The sequence below is a fragment of the Gracilinanus agilis genome, chromosome 3 (genome assembly GCF_016433145.1).
Source record: "Gracilinanus agilis isolate LMUSP501 chromosome 3, AgileGrace, whole genome shotgun sequence".
In the NCBI taxonomy this organism is placed as follows: domain Eukaryota; kingdom Metazoa; phylum Chordata; class Mammalia; order Didelphimorphia; family Didelphidae; genus Gracilinanus; species Gracilinanus agilis.
This window is the reverse complement of record NC_058132.1, coordinates 270,128,480-270,140,965: the sequence shown is the minus strand read 5'-3', so window position 1 is coordinate 270,140,965 and position 12,486 is coordinate 270,128,480. Positions and strand designations below refer to the sequence as shown.

Genomic DNA, 12,486 nt, shown 5'->3' with positions numbered 1-12,486 from the left:
TATATACAGTGATTCCCAAATTGGGCACTATCGCCCCCTGGTGGGTGCTGCAGCAATCCAGGCCAGAGGTGATGGCCACACTTTTGTATTACATTCTATTCTGAGTTCAATAAATAGTTTCATAATTTCTAGGGAGCGCTAAGTAATATATTTTTTGGAAAGGGGGTAGTAGGCCAAAAAAGTTTGGGAAGCACTTGTTTATAAGGATGATATGGGAGGATTTTGGTGGAGGATTTGTATCTCTTGTTGGCATGGCCCGAATCCAGGACTGGGGCCTTTTTGCAAGGGCTAACAAGGATCCATGTAGCAAATTTCTAGTGGCAGCTGGTCGCATAGCCTTGTGGGACTATCTGCAACAGTGGCTTAGACATAGGAATGAGAAAATTAGACATAATTTGTAAGTACTGTTTAGAGAAACAATATTCATGATTTTTTAGGTTAATTGAGCAAGAAGCCAGAAACTCAGAGTTTTCCCCATGATGACCTTGTATGGGCTTAGAACTAAAAGTTATTTGTTTGGGGTAGCTCTCATGCACATCTATTTTGGGAGTGGGCAGAGGTGTTGGAAGTTACCATTTCAAGCTGTTTTCTTTCTTATCTTGTCTAATTTATTCTTTGAATATTATTTCATTTTTCAATAACAATTACCCTCCTTGCATGATGAGGGTGGTATAGGTATTATTTAATGAAAAATATAGTGATTTCCTTAACAAACTTTATAAAATATATGCTTCGATCACTGGATAGAAAAACATTATGACATAAATTTAAGAAATTTCTTTACCACTGTTGGGAAATCTGACTTTCTACATGGGTGGTCTTCTATCCATCCTAATGTATTGTGGAAGAGTCCTAGAGGGATGTTAGATTCATTACATCAATGTAATATTTTAGATTATGAAATTTGGGGAGGTTCCATGGAAGGCTTGGGGAGAGATGAAAAGGCTTTGAATAGCTAACATGATAAGTATGAAATTGAATTGATTAGGGAGGTGTAAAAAAGAGTGAACGCCAGCACTGGAACTAGATGACCTTTTTTGGCATATATGTGGCATTCTAAAGGTGGACTAATTATATCTCTAAATTTTCTAATTCTTATTGGTTGGCCTGATCTGGTAAACATGCTTTTCTATATATTAATAAGAATGTCCCTTTTGATTTTTCCCACTTTGCCTCTCTATGGATATCAGTTTATAAACTTCAGAAAAATTTAGGGTGACATAGTTATTGCTGATGCATCATGGGCAGCCAACAGTCTAAGAGCATTGCCCCTAAAAGCATGCCAGTTATTGTATATAGTCCAAGGTTGGGGAAATTGACCAGAGCCCCTAATAAATGATCAGAGAGCAACTTTAGGTTTAGAATAGTGGTTTTATTTAGATTAGGAAAGGGAAGGTCTAGTTAAACCTAGGAGGTAGGGAGAAAGGGAAAAAGGCACCAAGAGAGAGAGCTGGGTCTTGGGGTAGAGAGTGCTAGGGAGAGCTCAAGGTAGAGAGAGCTAGCAAGAGCTCAGGGTAGAGAGCAGAGCTTCCAGGGTAGAGAGCCGGAAAGGTGCCAAACTTTCCCTTTTATACTTTCTCTGACACCTCCCACAAAGGAAGTGGGAGGTGTCAGGGGAAATTGTAGGGCTATACATTAATTCCAAATGACACATTCCCCCCTGTGATCCTTTGGGAGACCAATCTCCCCAATGGATCATAACAAACATAAATAAATTAACAATTACAATAAACAAAGGGTATATACATCAATACAAGTGGAGAAAGGTAACAATTTTTTTTACAATATAAGAAATCAAATGGCATTACTTTCACAAAAATATTCAGGGGACAGTCCTCTTTTTTCACAACAAAATAGATACATAAAACAAATTCTTTCAAACAAAACAGATGAATTTAACAAAATAAATGAATTTTAAAACCAGACAAATTTTTAAAATCCCCCAAAGTTCAAAAATTTTGCACATCCAGTTGCTCTCTTAGGCTCCTAGATCATGTATTCTCCATGTGGTCTTCATGGGCATCTCCATTTTGATTCCAGGAGGCAGTAAACTTCTTTTCTAAAACAACCTGCATGAACTGGAATAATCCTAAAATGTAATTCCCCCTCATTCGTTTCTTTGCTTTGAAAAAAATAATATACATCTGGGGACCATTCAAATCAAAAGGGTGATTTCATAAAAATGTTGAATTACCCTACAACTAGTGGTATGAGGAAGTGACAATAAGCACTGGAATGATAAATGAAAGCTCTTCAATGATACATGCAAAACCCAGTGGAATTGCTCATAGGCTATGGAAGGGGATAGGGAGAAGGGGAGGGAAAGAACATGAATCATGTAACTAAAGAAAACTATTCTAAATTAAATAAAGTTTTTTTTAAAAAATGAAAGATCTTAAGAAATCCTATAATAAACTGAGGTGGGGGGAGTGAAAAAAAAGAAAAAAGTGAGACTTTAAAATAAAAGCCAAGTAATCAAAAATTCCTACAAAACCTCAAATATATCATTTTATTTCTTGATTCAGAAGACAAAAAGGGTAGTCTGGCCTCTATCTCCTATACTTTCCCATATTCAAAACCTATTAAAAATCCAACTGCAGGCTTTTCTAGAAGGGGCACTAATAGGAAGTTAACAGGAAAACCTTTTCTGGGACAGAAAGATATCCCTCTTCCAGCTGAGGGTCACCTTTTCAACACTGCATCATATCTTCTACTTTACCAGTTTTCCCCTAACTTCAAGTTAGTCTCTAGAACTTACCCACCAAAGTCTTTTCTTCCCAGAAACATCATTTATTGAGAATACTCTTGAGGAAATTCTTCTTGGAGCCTCCCTTGTTTAAAAAAAACATCTAGCCAACCTCAATACACCTTTCATGTCCTCCTGAAGAAGATATTTGGTAACTATTGCCTTGTAAACTGTTCAGGTCCTGCAGTCTACAAATTACCTCAAAATACTAAATTCCCTTTTTAGGGAATTTCTTACACAGAAAGTCAAGATAAACTAGTCCAAGTAACTAATCATTTCCCCAGATTCTGGAAAAGAGAAAGGCACCACATATCGTGTAACTAGGCTATGGGCCAGGTGTGCTAAGGATACAAAAAATGAATTTGCTTCTCACCTCAGGGAATTTATAATCTAAAAGAGACAAACAACATATAGTCAGGGAAATATGAAGGCACCTTGGGATTGTGGGAAAGGGAAAATGCTATCAGGAAGGACCTCTTGTAAATAAAAGAGCTGAGAACCAATTCCAAGAAGCAGTGGTGAGGAGGGAGAATGTTCCATGGGTGAGCATTGCAAGCCCGTGTCAAGGCAAAGAGGCCATGGGTGGACTGTCTTTCATGTACTGGAAACAGTAAGTAGGTCATTTGGGCTGGAATTTGTGTGAGAGGAGTAAGGTGAAAGCAGCCTTGAAAAATAGGTTGGAGCCAGGTTGTAAGGACTTTAAATGCAGAGAGGAGTTTGGATTTTCTCCTAGAGGAAACAGAGAGCAATGAAGCCTGAGGGATTACTGAGGAAACCAGTTGAACTTGTGTTTTAAAGCTCTCAGGTTGGCAATGGCATTGAGGACAGACTGAGGCCAATTAGGAGGCTATTGTGGCAGTGGAGGGGAGGGTGATGAAGGCCTAAGCCACTGTGTGACCAGAGAGATGGAAGGACGATTTGGGTGGACTGGCAGCTTTTTGGGTAAGGCCGACATGGAAGTGAGAAGGGAGTGTGAAGAATGACTCTGAGGGTGCAAATTGGGCATTTTACAGGACTGGCAATGCCTTCGAGAAAGGGAAGTTAGAAAGTTAGTAGATTTTGAGTGAAAATATAATGAACTCTTATTTTTGTGCATGTTGAGTTTGAGATAACTTATGGGGCATCAAAGACAAGATATTCAGTCAAGTGTTTCCAGGCAAGCATCAAAGACAATTAATTTTAAGAAATGACACCCTCTTTCAAAGGATCCTGTACTACCAGGGAGGGTCTCTTGTAAGAGGAGGCTTTTGACCTGAGAACCAAGGTGTGGAGAGTTACTGGATTCTTAGAAGCAGAGGAGGAGGGAGAACATTCCAAGGTGAGCATTTCAAGCCTTTGTTGGATGGCACAGTGTCTATAGAGCTGGGTTGTGAGTTTCTATGGAGCCTCAGACACTGACTACTGATGGGACCCTGGGCAAGTTGCTTAATCTTTGCCAGCCTCAGTTCCCTCTACCGTAAAATGAGGATCATTATAAGATCCACTTATTGTGAGGATCAGATAGGATAAAACATTTAGCACAGTACCTGACACATAGTAGGTTCTTGATGCTTGTTTCCTTCCTTTCCTCTTCCTTTCTTTATATTGTCCAGTTGGAAATAAAAGCTTTACAAAGGCAGGGAATGTTTCTCCACATCTTTTGTATCATTCACAACTAATCGCACAAATTTCTCAAAGGCTTGATAGATTAAATAGTTAGCATAGACCTAAGGATATATATAATAAGAAATGCTTAAATGCCATTTATTTTTAATGAATCATATATTTGGATTTTGTGGATTAATTCCAGTACAAGGAATTAATCAAGGTAGAGGCAAATAAATGTGTAACAAATGTGTAACATTGTGATACAAGAAGTGTTCATTCTGTGTGTCTCTCATTTTACTTTGTTTTAAACTGAATTATCTTATATGGTTACACATGCATTTTTGAAAAAAAATTTATGTTTATTTCTTGTATTTAGGAAAAAGTCTTATTGATGTCTTTTTGAAAAAACATAATTGTCATTTCTAATAACTGCTCTCCTTCCCATTTCCCTCATTCCTTCATTGTCATACAGTACAGTTAAAGGAAATAAATCAATTCATCAACTCAGTCTGACCACTTAAGACTCATTCTATACCTGCAGTTCTTCCCTTACCCCTTTCCCCCCCGCTCCCAATTTCTCTACCAGGAAGGAGTTAGGTTTCCCATATCAATTTTTCATCTGGAATTAAGACTTAGTTGCATTTATCTGAATTTTGATGTCTTTAAGTGTAGTTTTCTTTCAAATTATTATGGTCATTGTGTATTGTGTATATTTTTCTCTTGATTCTCCTTGCTTTGCCCTGTATCAGTTCATGCAAGTCTTCCCAACTTTATCAGATTGCTCCTAATCATAATTTCTTATGGGATAATAGTATTTCTATTTCATTAATGTGAGAAGCATTAGGTTGAAGAGGGATAAAGAACTTGACCCAGGATCTGCGTTCAAGTCTTGTTCTACACACTGACTACCCTCTCAGTACCCCCAGAAATAGAGAAGGTGCTGACTTATATTCTTGGAAGGAGTATCCTCACTTCATATTTCCTTTACTCTATTGAGGAAATCACAGATCCAATCCCTAGCACATTCATGTACCACAGTTTATTCAGCCATTCATAATCAATCACTTATTCATTTTCTTCTATTTTTTTTTGTGGGGGCTACTATACATTATGTTTCCTCCCCATGCATGATTTCTTGGTGTATTTCCCTTTATTTTTTAGGACTAAAAATTTAACAAAACAGAATAGTAGGGTAATTAGTTCAGAAACGTGGTATCTAGTTATATCTTAAACTTAATTATTTGTAGAGAAAAAAAACAAATCTCTTATTAGTAATTTATGTGGTTCTTTATTAGTTAGCCAGAGTATCAGCAGTACCTATTCTTGAATCCTAGTTCACTGTCCTTTTTCTCTATAGTTTCCAAAAATGTTTCTCTTTTGAGTCAAGGGAGTTGTCCTAGATTTGTGATGATATTTTTGGGGTGGTATTTAAAGTGTTAAAACTTTTTTTTTAAACTGGCTTTGTGGTATTAACTATAATAAATGATTTGAATATAGGCTTAAATTCTATAGAATATGAGCATTGTGGCTATCCCATCATATTGAGTCCTTCATGTGTCTGCCAAAGATATCTGGGTCTCATGGCCTAGTCTCATGTAGGACATCCCTGAGTTACTTTATGGGTCTCTGAAGGTCGCCATAGGGGTAAACCATACTGTTTTCTGAATGGGTGGATAGAGTGGGGCATATTGAAGTCTGGGCTATTTCTAGTTTTAAGTTTCAAAGGCTCCTTGTTCTCTTATATAATATGCCAGAAAAGTCTTTGGAACTCTTAAGTAAGAGAAGATTGTGAGGGAAGCAGATGATGTAGAAGATTCCCAACTGGCCTGGACATGCTTACCCTCACTGCCCTGATTTTTGTTTCATGTACCATTCATACTTACATGCTCTGTTTGGATTTTATTAAATTGCACCAACTCGCACATTTCTATGTTTACATGTTGTCTTTACCTAGTTGAAATTCCAAGGCTCTTGAGAGATCTAAGCTAAGAATTGGAAAACGAGATAGAACCAGAACAGAAATTCTTAATCTAGGGACCGAGAACTTGTTTTTTATTTTTATTTTTAATATTTTGAGAATTATATTTTAATCTAATTGATTTTACTTTGTAATTTCATGATTTTCATAGATCTGAAAACATTTTTTCTGATATTAGGTCCATAGACTTTACCCTGCTGCAAAAGGGGGATCCATGCCAAAAAAAGTTAACCTTTGAATTAGAAGGAACCTTAGTGTTCAAATGATGAAACTGAGTTCCAGAAAGGTTATGATTCTTCTGATTATAAATCAAGTACTTTTGCCATTATACCACCCTGACTAGATTGGAGACTTTAGAACTAATTTGGACTCCAATTGAAGGCTGAGCTTATTTGAGGGCATGTGCATCTAAATATTTGGGAAGCACAGGGCCTCAGACTGACTGGCATTTGTTTCTTTAAAGGCGCCCATCTATTACAGCTGTGTAATTGTGCTGTGATATTTTCTAACTGTGATCCACCTAACGTTTAATGTGCTTATAGTCTGGTTTGACTTTTTTTCCCCCTAGGAAGAGGCTAAAATCTCTTCATTATAATATAGACAGTGTAGTGCACTTTGAATACAAATTTATCCATGTTCAGAGTAATTTTTCTTGTGATTGTCTCTACCCTGGAGAAGTGCCTTTAATGAATTACATACAAATTGTGTAATTTAAGAAGTTAATTTGGTTTTCTGGTTACACAGGACTAAGAACAGCCCTTGTAGAAAGAGATGATTTCTCATCAGGGACCAGCAGCAGAAGCACTAAGCTCATCCATGGTGGGGTGAGATATCTTCAGACGGCCATCACGAGCCTGGATTATGAGCAGGTAATTGTGTATGCTAGTTGTTAAACAAAAATTGCTACTATGCTGTTTTCCCCTCTCCAATTAAGTCAGGTTTTTAAATGGCTTTTAATGTTTCCTCCTGTTGGAAATACCTATTTAATGTGTTCTACCAGAATATTTTTCAGAAGTCTGACAGTTTTTTATTGTAGTGTTAGAGGCAGCAGAATGTAGTGAATAGAGACCTGGCCTCAGAACCAGGAAGACTTGGATTAGAATCCTGCTTCCAACATTATCATATATGTGACTCTGGAAAAGTCATTTATCCTTTCATGTACCCAGGTGACTCTCTAAGATGGAGGTGTGGAGTAGGAGCCTCATCAGCACTGGTTTTCTCACCAGGGATTCCCTATCCTAGTGTCATCATAGTTATAGTCTAAAAAACAAAACCCTCTCCTTTCCCTTTCCCCAACCCATTTATAGGTAATCTGAAGTCATCCAAGTGTGGCAGGTTTGCAGGACCAATTTTGAACCTGGTATCTGTGACAACCCTGATCCAGCTTCCCCAACCTGTCCCTTGTCCCCCAAGGGGGGACATTTCTTGTATGCCATTGTTTTAATTCAAGGGCAGTCTCTGGCTCCTTTCTCTCCTACAGCTGTCACCATCTGGTCATGTTATCAGTGGCAAATTCTTAAGGGGAAAGAATATTTGAGGTAGATTTTCCATATTATAATTCAGCCTTGTATCCAATCTTCGCAGGCTAGAAGGAGGCAGTGGCATTTTCTAGAAAATAAAAATTCACCAGAATTTTATATATCTGTTCTGCATCCAGAAGACGGGAATAATATTGGTGGTTCTGCATCTGCCTCTTCTATGTCCCTCTTTGAAATACTCTGGGCATCTCTGATATGCATTGTTGGGGGTGGTTTGTGTAAGGGAAAAAATCTAAGGGTACCTACCATTGAGTAATCTATCATCCCTTTCAGGGACAAATGTTTTATGGAGCTGGGGCAACAATAGAGGGAGTACAAGATAAATGGTTTGTATAATCATGTAGCTCAAGTCAGGGAAATATCTTACATCTGGGAACCCCAATGGCATGTTTTCCCCCTATGCAAATACAGTGAAGGTTTCTAAAAATTCTTGAAGTTGACAGCATGATGTATTATTGGAAATATGATTAAGATATTTCCTGGCTCAGAGGTAGAGAGGGTTGTGTGTATCAATCAGTTGGCAGGACATTTTCCCCCCCTTTGGAAAACACCATAATCTGTTACTGCCAAGCTAATTTTCCATATTTTGCTTTTTAGTACAAGATGGTGAAAGAAGCACTTCATGAGCGTGCCAACCTGCTTGAGATTGCTCCCCATTTATCTCATGCACTACCTATAATGCTTCCGATTTACAAGTAAGTTTGTTGAGATCCTCTGTGCTGTGTCTGCTCAGCTGGAGTTAGTGCAACCATTGTCTTAGCAGGAATATTCCTCCAGTGTGCTTTCCTTAATGCTTATAATTGGTGCTTATCCCTCTTTAAAAAATATTGTCCTTTGCCATATTTTAGAAGTGTGAATTTCCCTGAATGATTTTCTTTTGACCCAATTTAGTTTTAAAGACCTGATTTTTTGAAGGAGGGGACTATCATCCTCTGTATTTTCAATTGGGAGCTTCTTATTCTAGTTTCCTTAGGCATACTGATGAGCTAAATTTGCATTTGGTAAAACCAGAGGTGTGAAGGGGGAAGCCAGTAAGCACTTATTTTGCAAAATATGATTGGAGATGCCTTGGAAAGCGCTCACATTGGCAAACAGATAGGGAGCAACTTTAGTTAATAGGTATTCTTTTTATGCTGAAACTTAGATTTATAGGTACCTGCCCATATTTCTATTGAAACTTTTTATTTCTAAGTAGAAATTAATTGCATTGAATTTTGTTTCTAATGGGGGAATAACATTGCTTTTGAGGGTATATGACATAACATGGTCATTCACAAAGCTTCATCCTTCCCAAGAAATGTAGTTTTAGAGCTTACATTGAAGCCATTCTCCTTTCTTTTAATGGAAAATGAACTTTGCTTCTACCTTGCTAGGGACCAAAGACATTTCTGCTTAGAGCTTTCTAAGCACAAAAGGATAACATTTGAACTTAACATTCTCTATAGTCTTTTATACATTTTGCACACAATAAATTAATTATATTCATTAGCTGCATTTGGTAATTGTGATGAAAGTATATTAGTATTCAGATATATACTGAGTAAGCTTTGTGCTTGTTTAATCAAAACTGGCCTTTCTTCAAATATTGTTTTGAGACTAAATGCATTTTGGAGCATCTTTTTAAGAACAGAATCTAGGATATGCTAAGTTGACCAAATTTCAAATTCAAAATGATCCTCAGTGCACCAAACACATTTTCACAACCTAGAGACACTGACCAAACCCCCTTGGGTTAGAAATACCAGTTAACTGAAAAAAGGAGGGTAGGGGTACAAGCCCAAATTCTCCAATTCTTTGTCCTGCTTTTGTCATTAATTGCCTTGATTCTCTTAGAAACTCATTTAAATTCTCACCCATCTATTTCACCAATGTAATTCATCTAGATTAATGCCAAATGTTATTTATTCAGTGCTCACATTTAGTACCTTTTGCATTATGTTATTGCGGTCATGCTTTATTGTGCTTAAATAAAAGAGTTGTAATGGTCATCTTTTTTTGCTATGAAATTTAGTTTCTCCAAACATCATCCCCTTTCCCCACTCCTTTTTTTTTTCTTCTTTAGGTGGTGGCAGTTGCCTTACTACTGGGTAGGAATAAAACTCTATGACCTGGTTGCAGGAGCTAATTGTCTGAAAAGCAGTTATGTCCTTAGTAAGACAAGAGCACTTGAACATTTTCCAATGCTACAGAAGGACAAGCTGGTAGGAGCTATTGTCTACTATGATGGTATGTTTTTTTATTGTAAAAAAAAAAAGCAATTATACTCTTCCTCAGTTTCATGGACTTCTATTGTATATTTTAATGACTTCCATTAGTTGAACATGTGTAATTAGAAGAATAAGATTCACCTGTTCAATATATCTTCTTGGAGTTCAGTGAAACAGTTATTTAAGATATGTAGGTTAACCATGAGGCTTCTTTTTGGGCAATCAGAAGAAAGGAATAGCCATGCGTTATTGTATAATGGGCCTGCAGTTTGTGGTTTCTTTTCTACTTTGGGGAGTATCCTATCTGGTCTCACTGAAACTAACCAGGAATATCGGATATTCTTCAAATGGCTATTAATAAATATATGAAATTGTGCTACCATAGAATTCCAGTAGCCAGGTTACTATCCAGTTGATTTATTGAAGATTTCTGGTCTCTCTATAGAAACTAAAACTCTAGAGTGGTCCTAATACAAATTGCCTCATGTTTAAAATGAGCCTGGTTAGTTTTAAGGAACATTGTTCTTTAATGGGCTTTCAATATTAGAGTATTTACAAACTGGAATTATTAGTTAATACTTGATTTGTATATGAAAAGTAGCACTTAAATGCCTTGCTTCACATTAACATTTTGCCCAATCTCCTCTTGCCATTTTTTTCTTCTGCCCAAAGTTAAGCCATATATGTCTTGGGAATCTCTGAATGACTTTTTTGATTCCTGCAGACTATGTTTTATTTAAAAACAACAAATATTTAGTTCTAGATGAAAGGCTCTCCATGCTGTTTCTGCTTTTAAAATCTTTTATTTCATATTTTCCTTTTCTTCTTGGATTTTTACTTCCCATCTCATGGTTGGTTTGGTCCATTTTTCCATCATTACCTCTTCATGGATTTGGGCCCCACCCGATGCCATTTAATTTGTTGTGTTTTGAGAGAGAAGACTTGCCTTATGAATATATTATAATGTTGCAAGCAGCATAGATCTGATAGATTTCCAGATGAAACCTCTATTTTCAAGGGGTTATAAACTCAGAGAAAAATGCCCTCTGGGCTGAAATTAGACACATGTGTACTTTGCCCAGGACACAATTTTTGCACACAATATTTAAACAATGGAGGGAGATAGAGGTTTGATTCTGTGGAAGTAAAGCAGTTAAACATTTTTTTCATTCATACACTTTTTGAAAAAGTACTGCTTTATTTTTTAAGTCAAATTTTATATTTTTTTTCTGTCTCTGATATTGACTATTTTATACACTTTACTTGAAGGGAACAAAATAGGATCTAGAGTAAATTTCTGGATGGGGGAAACACAGTAATTTCTGAATGATGCATAAAATGTTTGGGGGGGAGGGTTGTGGTATGGAATAGCCTAGAGGAATTTTCACATGCTTGGATATATAACTGCATGTACATAATGATAAATGATTTTTTAAAAATCCATGGAATTCTACGACAGGAAAGACATCTTAGATTGTGTGCTCTCCATATTCAATGAAGTATTATTCCTATGGTGTGGCTTCTCACCTTTAGTAGGGCACATCCAATCTTACCTTAAGGGAAAGTTTAATTCCATGTTAATCCAGTATGATTTTTAGAGGGGAGGGGGTCTTAAAGACCTCACTACGCTTTGGAATGTTCTTAAGTCTTTTCCTTTTTACTCTTTCCCTGAGTTATGTTCCTGAATTGATTTAAATGCTTTTGTCTGTCAACCTTTCAGATAGGAAGAGAGTGAAGAGAGACAGTATGTGTGAATGAGAGAGTGTGTATGTGTCAGGGGCAGTAGAGACCAAACTCAAGAAAATGCCCCCAGCAGAAACGGCATTAAAAAAATCTTAAGAGTCTTATACAAACATTAAAAGCTAGAAAATTCACAGTTTGAGCTGTCTTCCAACATCTAAACACCACAGGGTGTCCACTTAACTACTTTCTTGGTGCCCCCCTGTTGTGCCTACATGTTAAAGGACAACCTTAACTGTGAATTTCCTCCTTCTGCGTCAGACCCTTAATGTTAATTCATTGTAGTTTTTATTGGGTGATTATATAAAATCGGTTCCCTGGTTTGTGAGGAATAAGAAGGCATTCTGTAAAGAGCATCCAACTATACCAGTTGGCATGGAAGTGTTTCCTGTTTTTGCCCCTTTTGAATTATCTCTAACCCCTCTCCCACATTCCCATTTTGATGCTTAATTCACTATTTCCACCACACCCAAGGCATTTCTTTTAATGTAATCTTAATTTTTAAAATTACTATTTAGAACAGAGCTGAATCTTTAGAGCAGGGTTTCTTATAACTTTTTTTTTAATGCCATGGAACCTGTTGGCAATCTTGATCCTTTCTCAGAATAATGTTTATTGGTACCTTCATAATTAAAGGGGGGAGACCTTAGTGAAAATAAAATTTAATTTTTTCCCCCATCCAAGTTCGCA

General features: G+C 36.9%; 1 protein-coding gene across 1 annotated transcript in view; it reads left to right on the top strand.

Annotated features, from left to right (window-relative positions):
- Positions 1 to 12,486, top strand: part of GPD2 (glycerol-3-phosphate dehydrogenase 2) — a 191,745-nt gene that overhangs the window by 110,791 nt on the left and 68,468 nt on the right. Inside the window, exons 4-6 of the mRNA XM_044669859.1 lie at positions 7,056 to 7,180; positions 8,447 to 8,544; positions 9,912 to 10,075. Of these exons, the coding sequence (XP_044525794.1) occupies positions 7,056 to 7,180; positions 8,447 to 8,544; positions 9,912 to 10,075 (387 nt within the window). The remainder of the gene's footprint in view (positions 1 to 7,055; positions 7,181 to 8,446; positions 8,545 to 9,911; positions 10,076 to 12,486) is intronic.